The 24,538-nt window shown below is 51.1% G+C and overlaps 1 protein-coding gene across 5 annotated transcripts in view; it reads left to right on the plus strand.

Annotated features, from left to right (window-relative positions):
* The window catches only part of Actn4 (actinin alpha 4), a 78,442-nt gene that overhangs the window by 28,998 nt on the left and 24,906 nt on the right, over nt 1–24,538 (plus strand). For 3 of the 5 annotated variants that reach the window (XM_037199609.1, XM_037199612.1, XM_037199607.1), the window contains exons 2-8: nt 15,719–15,833; nt 16,015–16,134; nt 18,032–18,118; nt 18,928–19,015; nt 20,459–20,537; nt 21,474–21,555; nt 22,246–22,331. In XM_037199609.1, coding sequence (XP_037055504.1) covers nt 15,719–15,833; nt 16,015–16,134; nt 18,032–18,118; nt 18,928–19,015; nt 20,459–20,537; nt 21,474–21,555; nt 22,246–22,331 — 657 coding nt within the window. Of the gene's footprint in view, nt 1–15,718; nt 15,834–16,014; nt 16,135–18,031; nt 18,119–18,927; nt 19,016–20,458; nt 20,538–21,473; nt 21,556–22,245; nt 22,332–24,019; nt 24,106–24,538 lie in introns of all 5 variants that reach the window. The other 2 variants (XM_037199593.1, XM_037199588.1) reach the window with 1 other exon arrangement.

Genomic DNA, 24,538 nt, shown 5'->3' on the forward strand with positions numbered 1-24,538 from the left:
GAGAGAGGGGAGGGAGGGGGAGGGAACCAGACGGCACTCTGTTCTTCCATTGGCTCAGCCTAGACCTCACCTCCCTAGTGGGATATACAGGCTACAACCATTTGGAATAGATTTTCTATTGAGAACTTGAGATTTAAAGTAAAGATATCTCACAACAAAGCAGCTGCTTTTTTAAATTGAGTCTCATATGGGTCTGCCATGTTACAGATTAGACATAAGAGCCCCTGAAGGCTGGAGATGTGCTCTTATAGAGTGCTTGCCTAATATGGGCGAGGCCCTGGGATCAATCCCTGGCATTGCAAAAACAAACAAGAAAAAAAAAAAAAAGCACTTAAAAAGCTATTGAGGTTAAATTTTGAGTATGGGGCACCATGACCTGTACCCCATTGTTAGGACTCTGTTTAAATATCACTGCTATGATTTCATTCTGCTGCCACTGTTGCTCTTGGCCCACTGTAAAGTCACTGGTTGGATGGAAGTGAGGCCTTTGTCTCTAAAGCATATGGCAGGATGGGTGGTCTTGTAGCCAACCACTGGATGTAGTGTTTGCAAAGCTACACAGAAGTCTTCTCATGGTCCCTATCTCTTTTGTAGGGGCAGTTCTGTAGAAGGAGGCTCTTATGAAGGGCAGGAAGTATGTCCATTCTGTCTGTGTCTGCAGAACGTGCTCAGATCTTCCAGTGCTCCATCCTCTTCCGGAACTCTTCTAGTCCAAGATATCCTGCTTTGCTCCATCCAGCGGCGGGGGAGGGGGCTCTTTTCATACATATATCTGCTCCTGTTCTTCCCCTAGCATAGACCTTTAGCCCTAAGATAAACCCCTCCATGGTGTAAACCAGTGCCTAGTGCTCCCTTTCTCTATTCTTGCTCCCAGTGGTGGGTGCCAGGCCTCTAGGAGTGGTCTTTCTTTTACTGTGGGTTTCTTTGTTTTGTGCTGAGAGAGAGAGAGAGAGAGAGAGAGAGAGAGAGAGAGAGAGAGAGAGAGAGAGAGAGAGAGAGAGAGCGCGAGCGCGAGCGAGCGCGCTTCCCTTTTACAGTTTCTTGTTGGGCTACTCTGTCCTATTGCAGCCACTTCTGTCTAATTGTATTGGTGTCTTCTGTATGGTGTCTGCTTCAAGAGGGCAAGGATATTTGACAACTTAATACACACACATACAGGCACATAGGCCACCTAGGGAAGTAGTCAGCACATGGTAGCACTTTGGTACCTTTATAAATGGAAACGAGTGAATGGAATCTGGCAGAGACTCAGAGCAGTGGTTCCCTTCTGGGGGCCTGCGGCTGTTGGTAAGGCCCACATGCTGGGATGGCTTTGGGGATTCCTATAGGGCAGGCACAGCTGGTTTCTTTGGTTCTCATACGGTATCTTTCTTGTGTGTATGCGCATTGATGCTTTGCCTGCATGTATATGTATGTCTTGTGTAAGGGTGTCAGGTCCCTTGGAACTGAGGTTACAGACATCTGTGAGCTGCCATGTGAGTGCTGGGAATTAAACACAAGTCTTGGAGGAGCAGCCAGTGCTCTTACCCACTGAGCCATCTATCTGACGCCCCCCCCCCCCTTATATTACCAAAACAAAACAAAACCCAGGGTCTCCGAGTAGCCCAGGCTGGCACATGCAGCCCTCCTGTCTCAGCTCAGCTTCAGAGCCTGTATTCACACTGCCCATCTTGTCCATCGGCATAGAGTTGTGCCTCCCAGTAGCCTCTGCTTGTTCTAGCCCTTCTGGGAGAAAGCAGGCCCAGGGGCCAGGCCCTCAGACCCAGGCAGGACTGCTGTTCAGCTATAGGCTGAAGTAGATTTCCTCCAGGTCCTACCTTAACCTTGGTCTACAGGCCGCCAACCCCTCCCCCGGTCTAAAAGGCACACAGATGCAGTTGGACTTCGCCTTTGTTTTGTGAGTCACTGGTCATGGCCTGTCATAAGTTGTTATTTCCTATACTTTTAGAGCAGCTTTATCGGGTGTCGCCCGAGCAACCTGGACTGGTTTTGATACGGAGGTCAGTTAACACGTTGTGTTGAAATCTGTCGTTGTGCCCATATAAGGCAAACTCCTTGGGTTACTTTTTACCTTGGCAGAATCACAGGAATGTCAAGGTAACCAGGCTACCTCAGGAGCTCTGATTCTCACCTGGTCACCTGACTTGCCCTCCCTCTACCATGACTCACCCTGCAGTGCGGGCACCACACAGCGTCAGGGCCTGAGGTAAATCTGCCTGAGGGCCCGGGACTGCCATTGGACTGGAGTCTTCCGGGAATCAGATGAGAAGCAATGGAAGAGCCTAATGGGGGAGCAAAGCAGGCAGCAGAAGCTGTGAAGTCAGCCTTGGCTGGTTAGTGGGACTCCAGTCCCACCATTAGGCAGCTCCTCCAGCATTGGGAGCCTTAAAACCGTACAGCCAAAGCATGGAGAACAGATCCTGTGCACCATGCGTCATTTGTGTCATTACGTTAGGGTTAGCTTAATGCCCCACCCAGTCACAAAAATACCTCGTGTTGTCTCACCGAGACTCAGGAGCTTTGAGGGGGGATGCTGAGAGGGTACAAAGCCAACCCCTCGCCCCCATGTCTGCCCATGTTAAAATGGGATCTATACCTCACCATGCCCATCACCCTGTCCTCACAGCAGACTAAGCGCCTGCCCAGTTCTAAGTTTGCTCCTTCTAGAGTACCAGAGTCCCCTTCTCTCAAGTCAGGTGCTCCTGGAGACAGCCTGATGAGTGTCTGCTCATACTCTAGGACCAGGCTGGGAAAGTATGTGGGCAGTACAAGCCAGGGTGAGAGTTTGCCCTGTCATTCGGCCAGCGCCAACGGTTTCACCATTTTTAATGGAGCAGCTATGAGTCAGAGGTTTCAGTCGCTCCCTGCTGGTTCCTCCTAGTCCTGTAATTACTGACTATAGAATCTGATTTTGGTTTTTCTTTTTTAAAATTCTCCCCAGACACCATTCTATTGTCAGTGGAGGTTTTGCATCCTCGGAGTCTGAGATAGACTGAATATGTGTGCAGAGGTGGGGAGACCTCCAAGCCCAGAGTGCTTAACCCACAAATTGTGTACCTCATAGCATCTCCAGACCAGGGACCAGCCAACGCCCATTCATTCACACAAGGCTGGGGCAAGATGGGATAATTCCTAACTCCACCAGTTGCCTCTTGGCAACCTCTACTGGAGGCTGGGGTTTCTGGCCAGAGGCCTTTCTGAGGTTGATTGAGTTTCTTTGCTCACCCAGTGCTCTCTGAGCCTCTGCTGGGTGCTAGCCCAAGGGGAGGCCTGTTGGTTAGCACCCTAGGCTCCCACCAGTTGACCTTGGAGTCAGAGGCAGGGAAATTGAGGGTGCAGGTATGGAACCTTGCATTCTCTCTGCTTCTGAAATGGACCTTCTAACCCCAGGCTCAGAGAACAGGAAGCCAGTGACAACGGTATTTGCAAGACATCTGTACTTGGTTCCTGTGTCCCCTGAGGGGGTCAAGACCACAGATTTCTAGACTCCTTTTTTTTTTTTTTTCCTTCTTTTTTTCTCTGCCCTGGGCTGTATGGGCCTCGTCTGCTAGAGAATGCTGTGAACTGGAATCAGACTATCCCAAAAAAGGAAAAGGTCACAGAAATTCTAGTTGCAGAGATGAAAGCAGTCCAGTTGTTAGCAGTTAGTTACTCTGCCTGCATAGTCCCCTTCTAGGTGGAGAGCCCAGACTCTGGGTGCTCTGAGCACCAGCAAAAACTTGCTGCTTGCCGGGCGGTGGCGTCTTACACCTTTAATCCCAGCACTCGGGAGGCAGAGCCAGGCGGATCTCTGTGAGGTCAACCTGGTCTACAGAGCTAGATCCAGGACAGGCTCCAAAGCTACACAGAAACCCTGTCTCAATCCCCCCCCCCCAAAAAAAAAAACAACCCTGCTGCTGACATCTGGATGCACAGAGCGAGAAAGGAATGCTTGTTCAAGTCCCTGATGCCCTCATGTCCTGACCTGTGGCACTTAAGGCCTATGGGAAGTTCCCTGGGTGGCCCTGGCCCTGGTGGGAACAGTTGTGGTACCTGCCTAGACCACAGCCTTCACTCTCCTTGTCTGGGTGATCAAGGCTCTTGGGAGATTGGTCCATACAAAAACCTTAATGTAGCACTGGGTCTCTGGTACAGGTTGGGGTTGCAAGTCACAGTTTCCAGGTCAGAATCTTTGTCTATCTTTGTGAAGATTAAAGTTTAATCGGGTATTTAGTCCTCCACCCCCCCCAGGAAACCTGGGCTCAGTTGTAAGCATTGAAGACAAATGGGCTTTTTGTCTTTGGAGCTAGTTCCTGTCCTCCAGGTGAGAAGGGCCCAGCCTGAGGACCTTCCGAGCAGAATGCAGTGGGAGTGGGCAGAACTCTAATTTTAAAAGTCTCTTTTGGGAGTGGAAGTTTCAGCTATTAAGAGTAACTATCTAGGTAGGCCTCACCCATTTCCTTCCTGCTGAAAAGCTCAGCAGGGAGGGCTAAACCTGCCTCCTCCATCTTCTGTCCTCCCTTCCCCCAACTTTACATCAGGCGGGTTTCTTCCTAGACAGGTGGACTTTGAGAGGCTGGACACATCTCCTTGGGGAGGACCCAGTTCTGTGGTTTGTAACCTGAGTAGCTTTGGGCTGCTTGGCTAGTTCCTGAGCATGAGGTGGTTCCGGGAAAGTTTGTGTGACTAGGCCGGAACAGTTGGAGCACCTTCCAACCCCAGGCTGCCTGTCCCTGTTCCTCTTGGATTTCCTTAGCGCAAAGGCGTTCATCGAGTCTAACAAACTCTTTGCTGAGCCTTAACCCCCTGTGTCTATAAGAGCTTGACTGGCTCTCTCAACCCTAGCTTCCTGTGCCCGATAAGTATTGTAAAATGCCATTGGCTCAGATCCACCTCCAGGGAATCTGACTCATTTGGTCTTTGGTAAAAATCTGTTTTTGTTTTTGTTTTTCTTTTTTTAAATTAATTTTATTTAGTATGTGTGCACATGTCATGGCATGCATCTGAAGCCCAGAGAACTTGTGAGTCAGTTTTCTCCTTCCACCACGTGGGTCATTAGGTTTGGTGACAAGTGTCTTTACCAACTGAGCCATCTCCCCACGCCAATTCTGGCGTTCTTAAAAAGCAAAGCTTGCCGGACAATGCAGGTGCATGCCTTCAATCCCAGAGGCAGGCGAATCTCTTTTGCGTTTGGGGCCAGCCTAGTCTACAGAGTTAGTGCCAGGACTACACAGAGAAACCCTGTCTCAAAAAAAAAAAAACCAGGGAGGGGGCAAAGCTCCCCAAATTCCATATATCTATCTATTGTCAATTGATTTTAACCAAGGATGCAATACAATTTAATTAAGGAAGAGAATAGTCTTCTCAACAAATAGTGCCTGAACAATTGAATACCACATGCAAAGAGAGGAGCTGCATACCTCACCATACTCTAGGGGCAACTTTCAATGGCTCAGAGATCTCCAAAAGCAAGCCTAGCTCTACAAATATAGAAGAAAACACAGGTGCGGAGTCTCATGATCAAGAGTTAGATGATGGCTTCTTAGATATGGCGGCAGAAACCTAAGCTAGGTAAGTACTGTACGGCTAAGCCATATCCTCAGCCCAAAGGACATAATTGAAATGAAACGATGGTCCACACAGATATTTGTAAACCATAGTTGTGATAAAGGTGTAATGTCCTACAGATAAAGAACTTCTACAACTTAGCAATAAAAAGATGAAATTTAAAAATGGGCAAAGGATTTGAATGGATAGTCCTCTTAAAGATAAACAAATGATCAGGACACTCTCATACAGATGTTTGACATCATCAGTCAGTAGTCAGAACAGGAGGTGGGGTGGTTAGTGTCAAATCAAGTGCTTGCCCAGCATGCACCAGGCCTTTGGTTAGATCCCCAGCAGCACAAAAACAAAACAAATGCCCGCAGTAAGGTGTGAGTTTATACTTAAAAGTCGGGCAGGAGCATGGCTTGGCAAGGATGTGAAGGGACTGGAGTTCTTGTGTTGCTGGTGGGAATGTGAGATGCTGCGGCTCTTTGTTAAGTTCCTCTAGTGTTGAAATCATAGCGTTAGCATCTAACCTAGCAATCCCACTTCCAAGCATACCCAGCCACACAAAATTTCACAAGTCTTCACAGTAGCCAGTTCATAATAGCCAAAAGGTAGAAGCAAGAATGAACTTTTTTTTCCCCCCCTGAGACAGGGTTTCTCTGTGTTGCTTTGCGCCTTTCCTGGATCTCGCTCTGTAGACCAGGCTGGCCTCGAACTCACAGAGATCCGCCTGCCTCTGCTTCCCAAGTGCTGGGATGAAAGGCGTGTACCACCACCGCCAGGCTAAGAATGAACTTTTTTTTTTTTTTTTTTTTTTTTGGTTTTTCGAGACAGGGTTTCTCTGTGTAGCTTTGCGCCTTTCCTAGAACTCACTTGGTAGTCCAGGCTGGCCTTGAACTCACAGGGATCCGCCTGCCTCTGCCTCCCAAGTGCTGGGATGAAAGGCGTGCGCCACCACCGCGCCTTTTTCCTGGAGCTCACTTGGTAGCCCAGGCTGGCCTCGAACTCACAAAGATCTGCCTGCCTCTGCCTCCCGAGTGCTGGGATTAAAGGCGTGCGCCACCACGCCCGGCAAGAATGAACTTTTTAAAAGGAAGTGATAATCAGACATATACATGACTCAACATGGCTGAATCTTGAAGACATACCAAGTGGAAGAAGCTGGCCTAGAGAGGCCGCATGCTCTCTGTGTATGGAATGTCCAAAAGAGGCAACTTCACAGAGATGGGAAGTGGGTCACTGTGCCTAGGAGCTAACAGTTTTCAATGATGTAGATGTCCTGGAAGTAGATAGTAGAGATCATTGCACATTGTGAATATACCCAAACTCATGGATTTTTTTTTAAACTAGATTTTTAATTATATACTTGTGTGTGGATATATATATATATATATATATATATATATATATATATATATATATATACACCTGAGTGCCCGTGCTAGCGAAGTCCAGAAGTGGGGCATCGTCTCTCTAAAGCTGGAGTTAGAGGTGATGTGAGCTGTCTGACTGAAGGCTGCGAACCAAACGCTCGTCTCTGCAGGAGCAGCACATTCCTTGTTTGTTTGTTTGGTTTGGTTTTTGGGGTTTTTGGTTTGTTTTGTTTTGTTTTGAGACAGGCTTTCTCTGTATAACAGCTCTAGCTATCCTGGAACTCACTCTGTAGACCAGGCTAGCCTCAAATGCACAGAAATCCACCTGCTGGGATTAAAGGCATGTGCCACCCTGCCCAGCTAAGGATTAATCTTAAATTATGTGAATTACATCCCCACTGACTCTGCAAACCATATATTTTAAGAAGAATACAGAAGGCCAGCACTCTGTTTGAGGCCTGTCTATCTGAGCTACACAGCAAACTCCAGGCTAGCCAGATGTGCATAGTGAGGCCCTGTCCGAAAGAAAAAAGGGATGAGGGAGAAAGAACAGTCCAGGTATACCTGTGATCTAGAAAACTCCTTCATCCAAATGACAGTGTATCCATAGTCTTACTAACCCTGAGCTGGGGAGAAAGGGAGAAAAGCTCTCCGAGTGCTTCTCACACTGAAAACTACTGGATTTGAAAGATCTGAATTTCTGCGTGTTTTTCTCTGGCCCAGAACTTGGATCCTCCTGAATCAGCTTACCAAGGGCTGTGCTCCTCCCCCTCCCCCAGGCCTCCTGTGTGCAGGGCAAGGACTCTCCTACCAAGCTACAGCCCCAGTCCTCCAGTATAAGAAGCAGATACTTCTAACTTCTTTTCTTTTGTCTTCATTGTGTTTACTTTTTTCTTCGTTCATTTTGTCTGCGGGGGTCTCATGCAGCTCAGGCTGGTCTTACCGCTCACTGTGTAGCAGGGGTGACCTTGAGCTCTTGATCCTCTTGCCTCCACCTTCCAAGTGCCAGGAATATAGACCCGTGCCACTGTGCCAGCTTCCTTTATTTGTTTGATGGTACAGCCAGCAACTTGGCAAACTCTAGAAAGAAGGGCCTGGCTGCTGAGGCGGGCACACTCTGAAGTGCTGCTGTTGGAGCAGTGAACAGCACCTCTGTTGATCTCTACAGGAGGTGGAGGGTCGGGTTTATTGTTGTTCTGAGACAGTCTTTCTCTGTAGCTCAGGCCGGCCTCTCCCGATGGAGTGACAGACCAGCATTTTCTTCCCTGACTTGCTTACAGAACACATAGAGTTCCAGGGTTGTTTTTGTGACTTCCTGTAAAGGAGCAGTTTTATCTCCACCTGATGTGGTAGTGCACGCCTGCCTGCTGTCCCCGCACTGTACTCTGACACATGGCGTGAGAGAGACCTGGATCAAACCAGAGAAACTGTTAAGTGCTAGCTACACTGGCTGAAATGAACAGCCCAGCTCTGACCATTCTTCCCAGGAGGGTCCCGCGACAGACTCCTCAGCTCCTTGTTAACATTGGAGTGGGGACTGCTTGTGAACAGATAATATCATTTCTGATCATAAAGCTGTGGATAAAACAGAGTAAAGTGATAGCTTGGTGGAGGTTGTCCTCAGGGAAGGCCTCCAGGGATGGTGGCATTTCAAGGGAGTTCTGAGTGCTGACACACAGCCAGCCCTGTGACAAGCCAGAAGAAAGCCTTAGGCCAGCATTCTCATGAGGAAAGACTGCACTCCAAAGTCCGTAGGGGCATGCGTGCTCTCTGACACCCTTCAAAGAGATTGGCCCTGGCTGGGACACCGCTGCTGGAGGGAGACGGGCTGGTTCCAGGGTAGACACGCAGGACCTTTGGAATGCTCTCGCGACTGCACTCTGCAGTATTTATACCTCTCCTCCAAAGGGGAAGTCAGCTTTTTCATGTAGGCTGAGAAAAATGCCGAATAAGGCAACTAAAGACCAGACCATGAGAAGCATGCCATATTTCACTGTAATTGCTTCAAGTTAAGCTATGTTGTTATGGGGCAGTCACACCACAGTCCATTCTGCCCCTGCCTAGGCCAGGCTCAGTGTCCTGGCCCTGCAGCAGTGGCAGTCCTGGTTCCCTGTGCTGCAGGGGTGTATGTGTTGCATGTTGCCATGCCCTCCCCTCCCATGAGTGACCATGAGCATGCTGTTGTCTCACTGTGGCCCCTGGGTTCCATCCCCTCCAGGATCTGGTGCGGTAATGGATCTTTACAATATCACTCACAGGTACAATCTTACAACCTCTTTCAGAGGCCTCAGAGACTAGCCAAAGTGATCATCTCTGCCTGGGCAGCTGGTAACCTAGATTCCAGAGGCTGAGCCCTGAAAGCACCTTTATAGTTGGTGAGGAGGCCCAGGGCCCCACAAGCAGTCTCTGCTTTCAGGAACTGAAAAGCTCTCCCTGGGTCCAGCCTGGCCTGGGGCCTGGCAGATGGGCGATAAGAAAGGTAGTTCTTTACCCTAGAAATAAATAGCTCTGCCTCTCCCATGTCCAAGCCCTGGATGTCCCTCCTGAGGACCCATGGAAGCAGGAGCCATGGGCACTGTCAGAGGCCACAGCAGACAAGGTGCAGGAGGTGGGACATCGCCTTCCCCCTCAAAGCAGCTGGTGCCCCAGTGGAGCCGCAGACCCAACACACCCAACACGGTATTTCAGAGATAAGGTTTGAAACTCCAGGACCCTAGGGTGCTCTGCCTGGGCCGAGGAAAAGTGCAGTTCAGCCTTGTGGGTGAGGCAGTAGACTGGCCTGCTGAGTGGGTGGCGGTGCACGTGCGGATGGAGGGGGTGAGAAGTTGATGGAATCCACATGTGCGGTGTGTCTGCTAGGCCCAAACCCCTTTGTCCCTTAGAGTCAGAGCCAGCATGTGTGCCTTAGCCTTGGGACGCATCACAGCCCGTCTAAGTCCAGACAAACATTACAAGGCTTCTTGTCCTGTGCAGAGTGCAAAGAATGGGTTTTGTGTTGAGAAGTCAGGAAGAAAATGGAAGGGACTCATCCAGCTGGGCCGACTGCATCCTGTCAAGGGCCATCCTTGAGTTTGTCTTCACAGCCTGCTGCCTCACTTGGCCACTGGCTTTGGGAGTGTGTGCTTCTTGTCAGGGACAACCCAGAGGGAGTTCACCTCTCTGGTTGGGGGGAGGCATCATCATCAATGAAAGGCTCATTAAAGCCCTCTGCTGCCACATTCCTGGCCGCTTAAGTCACCTCCCAAACAATATCCATCATTCATTCACCCAGCCACCCCACATCCTGGTGGCTGGGTGGGTCCCTGTGACACAGGAAGGACTTTATGACCTATGATGCCAAGCCTTCTCCCCTCCCTCAACACCAAAGCATGACAATGCAGAAAGCCCTCGCCAGGGTCCACACGGAGGCTGCTCAACTCACCCACCCAGCCCCCACTGGCCTAGCACCTGACCAGTGCCAGCACACAGGCTTCTCTTTTCCTCTCGGCCCTTTCCATTCCTGCCTCTAGCCCTCCTAAAATTAGAGAAGGTTCCAGCTTGCTGCAAGCAAGGCAAGCTCTGAAGACTCATCCTGTAGGTTTCCACGGGCGTTCTCAAAGGTGTACAGCCCACATCCTTCCTCCCAAGTTAGGCCAAAGGCCAGGAAAGGCTACCTTCATGGGGTGATTTCCTCTTCGGGTAGTTCTGACAGGCTGAGAGCAGGATGGCCACCCCAAAAGGGCTTTACCTTCTCCATCAGGGACAGCACCTTCTTGATCAAGTCTGTTGGCTCTCCAGCACCAGCCCAGTGCTACACGACCCATATTGACACTGGTCCCTCCCTGATAAGACTGAGACCATGGGTCTGCATCTTCAGTCATGCCATGCCTCACTGATTTCTCTGCCCTCCTTCTACCGGAAGGAAGTTTTTCCTTTCTTCCTGCTGATGACATATAGGTCTCCTGCTCTTTATGCACACTGCAGCAGTCATATGATCTTTGAAAGACCCTGTGAAGCTGTTCTGCCAATATCATTCCTTGTTCCTTTCTTTAAGTGAGTTCTGCTGCTTCTGACACAGGGCCTTTGCACAGGTTTGTGTCCCCATTTCTCTTATTCTTTGTGATTTCCTCACAGCTGCTACTTGTGTACACACATGTGTACACACACCTGCCAAACTCTCTGCAGCTCTGGTGTTTAGAGGGGCCTCTGAAGCCTCAGTACCTGCTGCAAGTTCAGGTTGGTGGATATGACTGGTGTGGGCAGCTGCCTCAGCTTTATGCTCTCCATTTCCTCTCCTGTCAAATAGGAGCAGTAACAGAACCTTCACTAAATGGTGTGAGCACAGAGATGCTGGTATGTGACAGGCATGTGGGGTGGTGCCAGCGGTAAACTGGCTGTGATGCATCTGCCATGGTTGTTGTTCCCCCTCTCTTAAGGTGTGTTTGATATGGAATGTGGCTGGATTGGTCATGTATTGGCCCTGCTTAGGGTTAGGGTATGCCAACTCAACTTCTATCAGATATTGTTGGGTTTGGGGGTTTTGTTATTGTTGTAGTTTTTTGTTGTTGTTGTTTTGATTGTTGTGTTTGTTTTTTGGAGACAGGGTCTCTCTACATAGTTCTAGCTGTCTTAGAACTCTGTATAGACCAGGCTGGCCTCAAACTCACAGAGGTCCACCTTCCTCCTGAGCCTTGTGAGTAAAGCCTCCATGGCCATTTTTTTGTCAGTGTTTGATTTCTGCTAGGCACTCACAGGTCTGGCCTAGAGACACTTAGCAGATGGCAGACTCCAGGCACCGGGGTTGTTGCAAGCAGGCCTGGGAACTGTGCATTGTGGAGGAAGTTGGGGTGGGCACATGGATTGAGGCCTCCAGCTATAGAAACCACCCTCTATGTCATCCACCCCACAGTGCTAGTCGGAATTGGGGAGGGAGAGGAGGAATCTGAGCAGAGGGTTATTTTTGTAACCAAGTATAAAAACCCATGAATTTTTAATGTCCTTTTCCAATTAACCCCCTTGCTAGTCTTGCACGGAGCAGTAGTGACTCCAGTCGTTTGTCCCCGTGTGGCTTCCTGAGAGCACACTGTTCTTGCCCTCCACTCAGGACAGGAGAGCCACACACCAGCAGACAACCCTGGAATACTTGAGGGCCAGGAAGGAGCACCTCCCTATCCTCTTGCTGGATGTCTTCCTGGCGCCTGCTCTGTGTTGTGCAGTCAGAAAGATAGATGCACACGGCACAGCCACCACAGGCCTTTGGCGTGTGCACGACATTGAGAACCTCACAGGCCAGGCCCAGGGCCGAGTGACTGGCTTGCATCACTCTTTTTAATCCTCATCTTAGCAGAGATTATGGTCCCCATTCATCTTTTTCATTTACCCAAGGTTATGGCAGTTTGCCTCAGTGGCAGAGGCAAGACTACCTCGTTTTACTGCCCAGAGGATATGAGAAAGATGGAAAGTGTTTCAAGGGCAAGTGTGGCGGCCCCTGTGAGCACAGGTGGCTTGCACCTGGCTGCTAGGATTTATTCATCATCTCCTGCAGTCTCATTTCTCCTCTAAACTGCAGGAGCAGGCCAAGGACCTGTACAGAGGAGAGGACATCCTACACTTCCTGAGGGTTCTTTAGGGGAGGAACCCATCAGTGTATATGATTCACCTGGCACTGAATATCTGCCAAGGCCCGTGACAGATGCTTAATGTGCCTTTCTCCATAGTTAATCCTTAGAGCAACTACAGGAGGTGGGTTCTGATCCGTCCATCTTACAGGACAGGAGACAAGCTGCAGTGGGTGACGTTGTTTGCACAGAGCAAACACTCAAGAAGCTGGCCTTGAGACCCTCATCTGTACTCCTTCCACAGCATGCTGGAGTAACCCCTGTAGGCCCGGGGAAGCAGGGACACCCTTCAGACACTTGCTCAGGACTCTGAGCAGTATCAGAGTACCAGGGAGCTGCCTTCCTACGTGCTCGGGCTGTCAGATGTGACTTGGTCACTTTGTGGTCCAGCCACATCTTGCACACACCTCAAGAGCACACACCCGGCATGCTCAGCCCTGTCTGCTACTGTACTCTGGGCCAATTCCTTTGAGCTCTGTTCTTGTAATTAGCAGCGTTATGGATCGAACCCAAGGCCTTTAATGTAGTGGGCAGGCGCTCCTATGGCCCAGCTCGTCCTCTGACTGCTGTACCTGCCTACTGTGTCGGACAATAAGGCTGTGAGACAGTTTTCTCCTCAGAGTTCACATGTGGTAGGAGAGTGGGCTGTGTGCCTGCTAGAACCCGGTAAGGTAGGAGACCATTCACACTTGCCATCCTAGCACTTGGGAGGTGGAGGCAGGATGATCAAGAGTTCAAAGCTAAGGCAGGAGAGATGGCTGAGCAGTAAAGAGCACTGACTGTTCTCCTAGAGGACCTGTGTTCAATTTCCAGCACCCATATGGCAACTCACAACTGTGTATAATTCCAGTTCCAGAATTCAATGCCCTCTTCCAGCCTTCAAAATGAAAAGAATTCAAATCTGGCCTCAGCTACATAGTGAGAGAGGGGCTAGTACCCTCATTTACACCCCATCCGAAAGGGCGTGGGGATAAAGATAGAGAAGTGGGTAGAAAATGCTGCTTGATGAGCACTATGGTCTGTGCCTGCATCCTGGGAGGACAGAACACAGCAGGTACTTGTGGAAGGGATAAACTGGGTTCCTGAAACAAGGGAAGGAGGAGACACTGAGCATTGTCGTGCTCTTAGTGTGCAGGGTTTCACCTAGGGCCCTTGTAATGCTCACAGCCCCAGTGGCACCTTCATTGCCATTTACAGAAGAGGAAATGGATGTTAGGAAAGGTTGGGAAACTTGTCTCAGAGAATTACAGCCAGGTCTGACCTGGTTTGTCTGGATTCAGAGCTCCCAGGAGGAAGCAAGGGAAATGAGGCTGGAGGGGAAGGGGATCTGCAAACAGCTAAATGAAAACCTGCTCTGGAGTCCCTCCCCTGGAGGAGCTTGCAGCAGTGGATGATAGAAGAGACAGCTGTCAGAGCCTGTGAGAGGTGCTTTGATGCCCACTGCACAGAGGGCCTGTCTGAGTGGCACATTGAGGGAGCTGTACTGTGGGCTGCTTTTGGTTTGACTTGTTTTGTTTGAGACAGATTCTTGCTCTGTAGCTTAGGTTGGCCTCAAACTATGATCTTCCTGCCTCAGCCTCCTGAGTGCTGGAATTACAAGCATGTACCACCACACCCACATGGGCTGCATTTTGAGTGATGAGTAAGTGTTGGTTCCATTGCAAGGCCACAAAGTAGGCGGAGGCATGGTTAGTTGAGAAATAGCAGTATGCAAGCACAAGGGGGGGTCTCTGTCTTCCAGACAAGGACCTCTACGTGGCAGCAGGGGTGAGTGTGAGTGGCTGAGTTTTGCCACTCCGGTTTCCCTCGTTTGCTGAGTCCCTGCTGTAGGTTGACATATTAATTAGGCAGCATCTTTGTCTGGGAGGCGCCTTGTGTGGAGTCTCTGAATGAGCAGGCCTGACGGCAGTTGTCAAAACACATGATACTTGGCCAGAGGCTCCATAGAAGCCCTTGGCACCCCGTGTGGCCTTTGCTTACACCCCAGGCATGGAATGTGCTCTTGCATGTCCCTGGCGGGTTGCCCGTTTCTGTTCTGGGGGCTCCTAGGAGAAGCAGAGGCTTGGGTTTTCCCAGACTGTGCTGTGGGAGGGAAAGGGCCAGTTTCCCCAGAAGACGCCTGGGCTTGTTGATGTTAACTGATCTGAGTCGCTTCTGTGGCACAGACAACACGCTCCAGCTTGCAGGCGCTGAGTGGCCCTGCACTTGGGTGTTCTGCCATTGTTTGCAGTGTGGTGGGGTCTGGGACTGCAGCCCTCCATTCCAGAACACATACTTTCACCTTCCACCTGATCTTCAGAACTTCTCAGATATGACTGCCCTCCTCTTACCTTACAGCCACCCCTAACGCACATCCAGTTCTCAGGATTTGAAAGAATGGGCCATATAGAGAGGCCGGGTGTTGGACCTGTAAGACAGCAAACTGTGGGACAGAATTGGGGCTCAAAGCCCTGGCCTTAAATGGGAGGGCTTGGCTGCTAGGCTACCTCAGCTCCAAGGACAAGTGAGCCTTGATTTGTAGAATGCCTTGCTCACCCAGTAGCAGTCTTGGCCCGAGTCATATCTGACCAGTAATAGGAAGGTCATAGCTGAGGTCCTCCCTTAGCAGGGTGCTAGGTAAACAAAAAAAAAGAACCTGTTTGAAGCCAGCCTGGTCTCCAAAGCGAGTTCCAGGACAGGCTCCAAAGCTACACAGAGAAACCCTGTCTCAAAACAAACAAACAAACAAAAAAAGAACTTATGCCCTCTTGGACTAGGGTCTGCCTGGGAATGAGGTCTTATACTCTTCAGTCCAACTGTTTGTAGCATCTAGAGCCTACCAGTCAGGTACAGCAGGCAGTAACTACTTTCTGTAGTTTTGTTATTGGGGTCCACATTTAAGTTAACCCCCAAGTGATTGTGTGGCTGGCATGTTTCCCATAGGCTTCAGTGTACTCTTTAACTGCCTGCCTGGATCACTTTTAAGATCAGCGGGGAACTGTATGTAGCTGTATGTGGTGCCAGACTTCTGCAATCTCAGTATTTGGGAGGTGGAGGCAGAAGGGCTATGAGCCCAAGGCCATCCTTGGCTATATAGCTAGCTTGAGACCGGCCTGGGCTACATGAGATGCTGTCTTAACGGCATGATGTATATGGAGGGTGGCTTCAGGGTCAGTACTACTTGGGGGAGACCCTGATGCTGGTTCACCCTCCATCCTTCTCTGTTCTCTTCTCCAGACCTTCACAGCCTGGTGCAACTCCCACCTACGGAAGGCTGGAACTCAGATTGAGAACATCGATGAGGACTTCCGGGATGGACTCAAACTCATGCTTCTCCTGGAGGTCATTTCAGGTGAGGCTCAGGGAGCACTGTGCAGCCCACACTGCATCCTGTCCCAGCAGGCGCTCATGCTGCCTCCTTGCCACCAGGAGGAGCATGTCGCCCTTCACTGCAGCTCTACCGCTTCAGCCTGTGTGGTAGGACTGGAGGGGCTTGGGTAGCTATAAAGGCCTCTCACCACCTTTCTTCTCAGGGGAGCGGTTGCCTAAGCCAGAGCGGGGCAAGATGCGAGTGCACAAGATCAACAATGTGAACAAGGCCTTGGACTTCATCGCCAGCAAGGGAGTCAAGCTAGTGTCTATTGGGGCAGAAGGTGAGCGGCGGTGGGTGCCCACAAAGCTGGGCTCCCAGGCAGGACTTCTGTGTGCTGACTACAGAAAGCTTTGCACTTAAACCCCAGTACCTTCTCAATAGTGATCAACAGTGGCTACTGCCGTTGATAGCATGGAGGATCCACAGCCTCTATACCCTTGAGCAAAAGCTAGCATGCACTAGGGGTGAGGAGGCATCTTTGCAATTGGACCCTGTACACATGACCTGGTTTCTGTCTGCCAAGAGCACCTCTGCCTACTCCATATGAGTAGAAGGAAATACAAGGAGAGAAGGGAGCTAATAACCTGAGCAGGGTATTGGAACAGGATATACAAGGTCAAAGGTCAGCCCCTAGGCTTTGGTCCAGCCCTACAGACTGAGCACATGACCCTGGACACCCAAGATCCCTCTCCTGAATGAACTCCCAAATTTGTGCCACCAACCTAGGCCAGCCCACCCTAGAACAGCAGCTCCTTAGGGCCCTGGAGTTGGGTTCCCACGCACCTTTGGATGAGACAAGGACCATGGAGCCCAGCGGCTGCCAGCAGCTGGGGCTCCCAGCTCTGTTCATTAGTCAAAGTGCAGTTTCTTGCCCTGACATTCATGCTGTCCCAGCTTTTAGAAAAACAAAGAAAACTAATTGCCATTAATGACAGGGCTGAGAATTTGGCCAGGACTCTAGGCCAGAATGTGCACCTCTGAATTCCAAGGCCCTGCCCCAGCCTGGGACCTCTGAAGAGGAGTGCCAAGCCTTGCATGCCACAGTAGAGGTAGTTTGGTGTTCGTTTAAAAAACCAAACCCCCAATTCAGTCAGGCCCAGAGATGTTCTGTCCTCTCACGGGTCTTGGCTCCGGGCTCCGCTCCAGCCCTGCACTCTCACAGCTGCATTTGTTTCGTTCTGAGACTCATCTGTAAACACAGAAGGGCAGAAGGAGAGACCCGCTCTGCAAACGCCCCTCCCTCTTCAAGTCCTAAGTGATTCTGTCCCAATCCCTGTGACCATCACATGCATGTCTAGAAAAGGGTAGAGGGCAGCCTCGAGAATGCTGGCCCTGGCCCTGTTTCCTGGCCCCTCAAATGGTCTGGCAGTCAAGGGACATGGCTTCTTCCTCAGGGTTAGGAGAGGGTGATTTGAAGCACAGAGGCCACTGGTGGATGTGTCATGCCTCTTCCTTCCAGAACTCTGGCCAGCCTGTACCTGTGTCAGCTGTGGGGTGGGGCATGTCCCTTGACTGAAGGAACCCAGCCCTCTTGAAGCTTAGCTTAGCTTTTCTGAGGGGAGAGCTGTTGTCCCCATGCTGTAGTGGGCAGGTAACCCTGCTTGGTATCTGGATCAATAGCTGTGAATCCTGGGAAGGCAAGGACAGACGTTCCATTCCCCTGCCTTCCCTAGAGCTCAAGTCGTAGACTGCTTACCTAATATTGTCTGCTGTAAATGAGCTTTAAGTTGGGATACCTACTGTGCACAGAGACGGGCAGGCTGTAGGGTCACTAGGAGGCAGCATTGTCTGGTTGTGCAAGAGGTGGTGGTAGAAAGGATGTGGCTGGTCCTTAGTAGGTGTTAGTATAACAAGTGGGCTGAGCAAAGACCTACTTAGCCCTAAGTGCAGGCTACTCACATAATGGTGGAATCTTGGCACAGCAGTGGATGACAAGTGTGAGGTGAGGACCACAGGCCTGGGACAATCTTGGGAGGAGCAGTCCTACGAGCTGGCAGTGGAGAAGAGGCCTTTGTGACTAGGAAGCATGTGTACAGAGGCCTGGGGACTTCGAGGATAGTACTAGTGTCTAGAGAATACTCATTGCTTCCTCCTGCTAAAGCTCGGCCTGGGGGTAAGGCAAGGAGCTTGGCTCTCATTAACAACCTGCTTTTCCTCTGTCCTTTTCCCTTGTGCAGAGATTGTGGATGGCAATGCAAAGATGACCCTGGGAATGATCTGGACCATCATCCTCAGGTTCGCCATCCAAGACATCTCTGTGGAAGGTAAGCCATGGCAAAGGCATCTTCACACTCCCAGGACGGGGGAATTAAGAAAGAACTCTTGTTTTTGTCTCCATGCTTCCACGCTTGCTTGGGGCCCATCTCTCCACAGCCCTTCCTGGTCCCAGGTTACACCAGGACACTGGTGCTTTGTGGCCTCAAGTTCTTGAACCAACCTCATGTTCTCCTCGTGAAGTAGACCAGAATGTATAGCCTGGTGACCTGGCTTCTATTTCTTTCTGCTCCACATACCTATTGAGGGATGTGTCTTGGACCGCTTAGGCCATCCAGGAATGTTGCCACTTCCAACTAGCCACTGTGGGCTACGAGGCCAGTGTGTGGTGGGGCTCCTGGGTGCTAGGTCACCATGGTAACCAGGGTAGATATGTTCCTGTAGGACTCCCAGTGTAAGGACCGCCTAGTTACCCACAAGGAAAAGATGGCACCTGGGGGCTTATTGTAAACAGCCTGAGGCTAGTCTCCAGGACTCCCACACCATGTGGCCTAGTGGCTAAGAGCAGGCTAGTCAGGGATGGGGACAGGTTCAGGTCCTGTCCTTGCTACTTTCTGGGATAGCCCCAGTGACGAGGCTTCTTGGAGCTAAGCTCTGTGTGCTGGCAGTTGGATGGGCAGAGATCCATCCACATCCAGAGTGGGAGCAGCTGCCGCTGCTGCTGCTGCTGTCTGCTGTCTGCTGTCTTTTCCCTGGGGTTTCATTTGTACCCATACCTGAGGAAAAGGACTGTCCAGCTTGAGCCCTGGTCTGTGGGGTTAAGCTTGACCTTATCTTTCTGTCATTGTGTGCTTTGCAGAGACTTCTGCCAAAGAAGGGCTCCTCCTCTGGTGCCAGAGAAAGACAGCCCCATACAAAAATGTCAACGTCCAGAACTTTCATATCAGGTAGGTGCCTGGCAGCACCCTGCTTGTCCTGGGATCCAGGTACTTCCTTCCTCATGTTTTCATTTCGCTCTGTGATAGAGCAAGCCTCAGTATAAGTCCTGCCCTGCCATAGGCCCCTGTGTGCTCATGGACAGTCTGTTCAGAGAGGAGACTGTAAAGTTCTTAAAAGAGCTGCAGGCTCGCCAGCACTTCTTCCTTAAGCAGAGTGGCTCTCGGAGGCCACAGTCAGGCTCTTTCTTCGTGTGCACATTGCAAAAGGGACCAGTGCATAGATTGCCACTGTGTTTAACCTCAGAGAATGTGCTCTTTATCGACTAAGGCCAGCAAAACTCCGCCCAGCCAGTGGTCTGCTGTTACCGTGGTGAAGGAGGCAGAGGATAGGTACAATTACTATAAACTGAGGTGGACAGAGTTTGTGCCCTGTGAGGCCAGAGCAGCCGGAGGCTATTGTCTACCTGGGGTGTGCTTGAACTCAGTCAGTGCATGACTCTACCACCTAAGCCACTGGGACAGGATCCACAGGGCCCTGCTTTGTCCTCGGCCTCTCTGCGGCCCATGCTGCTGTCAGGGCCTTTCTCATTGTGCTCTGTCCTTGAAAGCACATAGTTCCCTTGGTGGCTCTGCCCAGTGTAGCTTCCTCTGCTGTCTGCAGTGGACTCACTATAACTGTACTTCTTGAGTAAACAGTAAGTATCTACAGCTTGCCTGCTGCTCCTGCACTTGGGGGGCCCAGCAGTGGCTCCCCGCAGGCAGGGCTCACCTGCCCTTCCAGCTGAGGACCATAGGCATCCCAGATGCAGATGGTTGGGCTGCTTGTCTCCAACAGTGAGGAGATGGGGAGTAAGCAGGTGATACAGAAATCCATCCTGGAAGGAACCAGTCCGTGCCTAATCTAGCTTGTGACTTTGTAGGGATCATTTTGCTCCAGAGAACTTCAGTCCATCCAACACTCAGGCATGTAGCCAGCCCCTTGCCTGTGCCTCCATGATTGGGTCAGCCAGAGTTCAGGATCCTACCCAGCTCCCATAGTGTCCCCTGGTGCGGGCCTGTCCTGTTTAATGAGCCCTTGTATGCAGTGCAGGCTACTTCGGCCGTCTCGTTGGTCAGCAGACACCCAGGACTTGTCACATGTAAGGCTCTGTGAAACCTCAAATCCTCACAGCAGCTCTCAGATAGCTGCTGCCGCTATCCCCACTTTCTAGGCACAGCAACTGAGGACACGGTTCTGCGATTTGCTCAAGGCCACACTGCCAGTGCTAAATTAGTACACTTTTTTCTCAGCCTGTCTGGCTTCTGAGGTTGTGCTCAAAGCTACCCTGGCATACCATGTCCCTGCAGTGCCTGCCGCACACTGCAGAGCCTTCTGTGTGTGGGATTTATCATTGCTGTAGGCGCTCCCAAGGCAGCAAGGAGCCACCTCATAACCTTTGTCTTCTCTTACAGCTGGAAGGATGGTCTGGCCTTTAATGCCCTCATCCACCGGCACAGGCCTGAGCTGATTGAGTATGACAAGCTGAGGAAGGTATGTGACCTGGATTCTGCCCAGCTACGGAAGTTGGGAGAACCTCATGCTAGCTTTTTCCTGGTCACTAGCTTGGTGGCTGACGTTCACCTCCTGGACACCCTCGGGCACTGTTCTTCCATGGGCATTGCAGCTGGCTGGACTGTTTTAGAACCTGTCTTACTTGACCTTTGACCCCCTTTCTTGACCTTCTGGATTCTAGAAGCATTCTTCTGTTTGGGGGAGGGAAGAAGGGAGTTTCAAACCTTCCAGGAGGCCACCATTTCCTGTGCAATCTTGCTCTTCTTTGCTTACACAAAGCTGCAAGCCTGGCCTCCTGGGAAAGACAGGGAACCATGTCTAAAGCAGCCAGCCACCTGTGTCACACTAGGCCAATGGGATTGCAGAATTCAGGGCCCAGACAGCTGCTGCGGAATGATGGTACTCTTGGGCTGCTCTGGTTGGGGAAGGGCCCTGGAGCCTGAGAGAACTCAATCAGGAGTGTTGGGGGAGAACATGTACCTAGCCTGCTTCAGTGTGGTGGGAACAGGGGTTCTACTGAGGCTAGCCTCAGCAAAGTGGTGAGGGAAGTGAAGCAGAACAGGCCTGTTGAGCAGGCCCTGGCCAACCCTGCAGCAGTGGAGTCTGGGGTAGGCACTGAGGTGTTGTAGAGAGGGAAACATGTATGTTCTTACTTGGCGCGCGCGCGCGCACACACACACACACACACACACACACACACACACACACACACACCATGGTCTCCCAAGCCTGGACCACACCTACAGCCAGCTTTGGGCAGGAATTGTGTAGAGCACGCAGGGATGAGAATTCCGAAGACACTTTCCAGCCCTGCTCCTCAGGGCTCTCCTGGCTCAGGCCAGCCCTTTGCCTTTTACAAGTGATATGTGTTCTGCTCCTGATGGAATTCTACATTTCTCCCACCTGTCTGCCCAGGATGATCCCGTCACCAACCTGAACAATGCTTTTGAAGTGGCTGAAAAATACCTTGATATCCCCAAGATGTTGGATGCTGAGGGTGAGTGCCTCCCTATGTTCAGTCAACACCGTGTTTCCTGGGCCTAGCTTTGCCTGGGCTGCGCAACTCATCAAGCCTGGGGAAAACCTTGGGGCTTTTAACTGGCTGAGCCAGGGAGAAAGGTCGGATGAACCTGAGGGGGCCAGAGCAGTGCACCATGAGCCAGAGGTGGCCAGATGCATCCAGAATGGCAGAAGAGGGAGAGAGGGCCGTGCTTAAAGAGTCGGCTTTTCTGGGATCATGGACTGTCTAGACTCACAGAGCGGGCAAGGTGGCTGAAGAGGCCCGCCCCTGGCTTCCTGTGAACAACCCTGACCCCTCTCCTGACCAGCTGAAGGCCTGGGGTCTGGAGTCCGCCAGAGTGGAATGTTGTTTTTTCCTTTTCCGGCTTTGCTCCATTTCCCAGCCAGCACCACCTCCAGGCAAGACCCATGTCTCTGGCCTCTGGTGGCCCTTGGAGTTCACTGTCCTGCTGCCCCTTGAGGCCATTCTCAGAGAAAGGAAGTGGCCTCATTCCAGTGCAGTTACCACAGCTTTGGTCTTTCCTGACTGAGACCATGGGGGGAGGTTAGGATGTAGCTGAGCCCAACTGGCTTTCCCCTTGCTTAGCTGTGGCTTTGGGAGCCTGTGGGTCCTAGCAAGTGGCCTCACCCCTGCTTGGGCCATTTAACCCTTGTTGTTCACTTACAGACATCGTGAACACAGCCCGGCCCGACGAGAAGGCCATAATGACATATGTGTCCAGCTTCTACCATGCCTTTTCAGGAGCGCAGAAGGTACCGGCAGGGCCAGGCAGCCCTCCTCGCCGCCACTGCCCAATGCCGCTGCTGCCTTTCGCCTCCCACGCTCACTTCATTTCTCTTGCAGACGGTAGTGGCCTCTCTTGGACTGGAAGCCAGCTCCCTCAGTCCTGGGCATTGCTGCCTATCTAGTCCTTGCTCAGTCTGTGGGTGCCTACTGTATACCAGGCTCTGTTCAGGCAGTGAGGACACAGGTTCCTGCTGATTCAAGGAAGCTTACTTCCTAGTAGGTGAGACAGACAGGTCATGTGATGTGATGAGCCAGTGGAGGCCAGGGGACAGGGTGGTGTGGTAGGCTGCTGGGTCCACTGGTAGCCAGGGCCATCCGCTGGAAAGGAGCTTCACCAAAGGCAGAGGCTGCCAGGTAAAGGCTACATAAGCAGTGGAAGCAGAGGGGCCTGGGGAGAGGACAAGGACTGGAAAGCAGAGTAGCAAAAGGCGTCCAGCTGTGCTTCACTCTAGGGCCTGGGAGGCCTCTGCTTAGCTTAGGGGTTTCTCCTTTTTTAAATCTATTTATTTTTGTTTTTTGCATGTGTGTCCGTGTACCACATGTGTACCTGCTGCCTAGGGAGGCCAAGTGTTGGATCCTCTGGAACTAGAGTTACAGATGGCTGTGAGCTGCCATGTGGTTGCTGGGAATTGAACCACAAGTCCTCTGGAAGAGCAGTCAGTGTTTTTAATTGCTGAGCCATCTCTCCAGTTCTTTTTTGTTTGATTGGTTTTTGTTTTTTGAGACAGGGTCTCGTGTAGCTTAACCAGCTATAAAAAGTCCTGATACTCTTTGTCCACCTCCCAAGTGCTGGCATGTACGACCACTTGGGTTTTTTGTTATTGTTTTCTTTTTGTTTGTTTTCAAGACAGTTTCTCTGTTGTAGCCCTAGCTGTCCTGGAACTCTTTTTGTAGCCCAGGCTGCCCTCAAATGCAGAGAACCATCTGCCTCTGCCTCCCAAGTGCTGGAATTAAAGGCGTGCGCCACCGCTGCCACTCGGCTTTTTTTTTTTTTTCTCTCGGAAACAGTATCTTGATGTAGCCCTGGCTATCCTGGTAATCCTAGGATTTTCTATGTAGACCAGGCTGGCCTTGAACTCTCAGTGATCTTCCTGTCTGCCTCCAGTTCTTTTTTGTTTGATTGGTTTTTTGTTTTTTGAGACAGGGTCTCATGTAGCTCCGGTGCTAGAATTGCCAGTGTGTGACGCTATGCCTGACTCTTTCTTTTTGAGACCTGATCTTACTCTGTAGCTCTGGCTGGCCTCAAACTTTAGCTCTTCCTGCCTCCGCCTCCCGAATGCCAGGATTACAGGTGTGCACTATTGAGCTCAACATCATTTAGAGTTTATGAAAAAATGGTTGGTAGTTCAGGTGACATGGTTCAGGCTTTCGGAAAACAGTTGCTTAACTTTTGACTTTTTGGCTCCAGATGCAACTGCTTCATCCAGTCTAGTTAGTTTGTTTCAGTGGCCTGGTTGAACAGGAGGCCCCTCCCTCAGAGCCTGATGGCCCTTCTGCACACTGGCAGGGCATCTCCCCCAGGTCTGAGCTCCACTGGCTTCCAGTCCAGAGCAAGCACTATTCTTCCTGCATGAGCCTTGGGCCAGCTGGCTACCTCCCTCCTGCGTCTTTCACTCTCTCCTGTCTCTCTCTTTCTCTCTCTCTCTCTGCGCAGATATTGTGGGCACTCTGAGGCCAGATGAGAAGGCCATCATGACTTACGTGTCCTGCTTCTACCACGCTTTCTCGGGGGCCCAGAAGGTGAGCCAGGGTGGGAGTCCACTGCTGTGGACTCAGATTTGCCCTTTCTGTCACATGCACGCCAGCACTGTGGGTCCACATGTACCTGGGTAGAGCCCTGGCTGACCAGTGGTGAATCTGTCCCAAAACCTCACAGACGTTCTTGCACTTGAGCATAGCCACCTATGGTAGATAGTGACACAGCTTGGTCCACAGATGGGATAGAAGTCCAGCATCACAATAGATGATAAAGCCGGGCTGTGACCCCTTGCTTGTCATGACCTCTACTTCAGGGCCACTTGCCTGGTGAACCTCCTTTCAGGAAATTCTTTCCTGCCCAGGTGCTGAGGAGGCTCTTGAGAGCAGGCTGCCTCCGGAGCTGATGTAGGTGGGACAGGTAGACATGTCTATTTTGTCCTGAGTCCCCCAGAGGTCTGCTGACCTCACACCACAC

The sequence above is a fragment of the Peromyscus leucopus genome, chromosome 1 (assembly GCF_004664715.2).
Source record: "Peromyscus leucopus breed LL Stock chromosome 1, UCI_PerLeu_2.1, whole genome shotgun sequence".
Lineage (NCBI taxonomy): Eukaryota > Metazoa > Chordata > Mammalia > Rodentia > Cricetidae > Peromyscus > Peromyscus leucopus.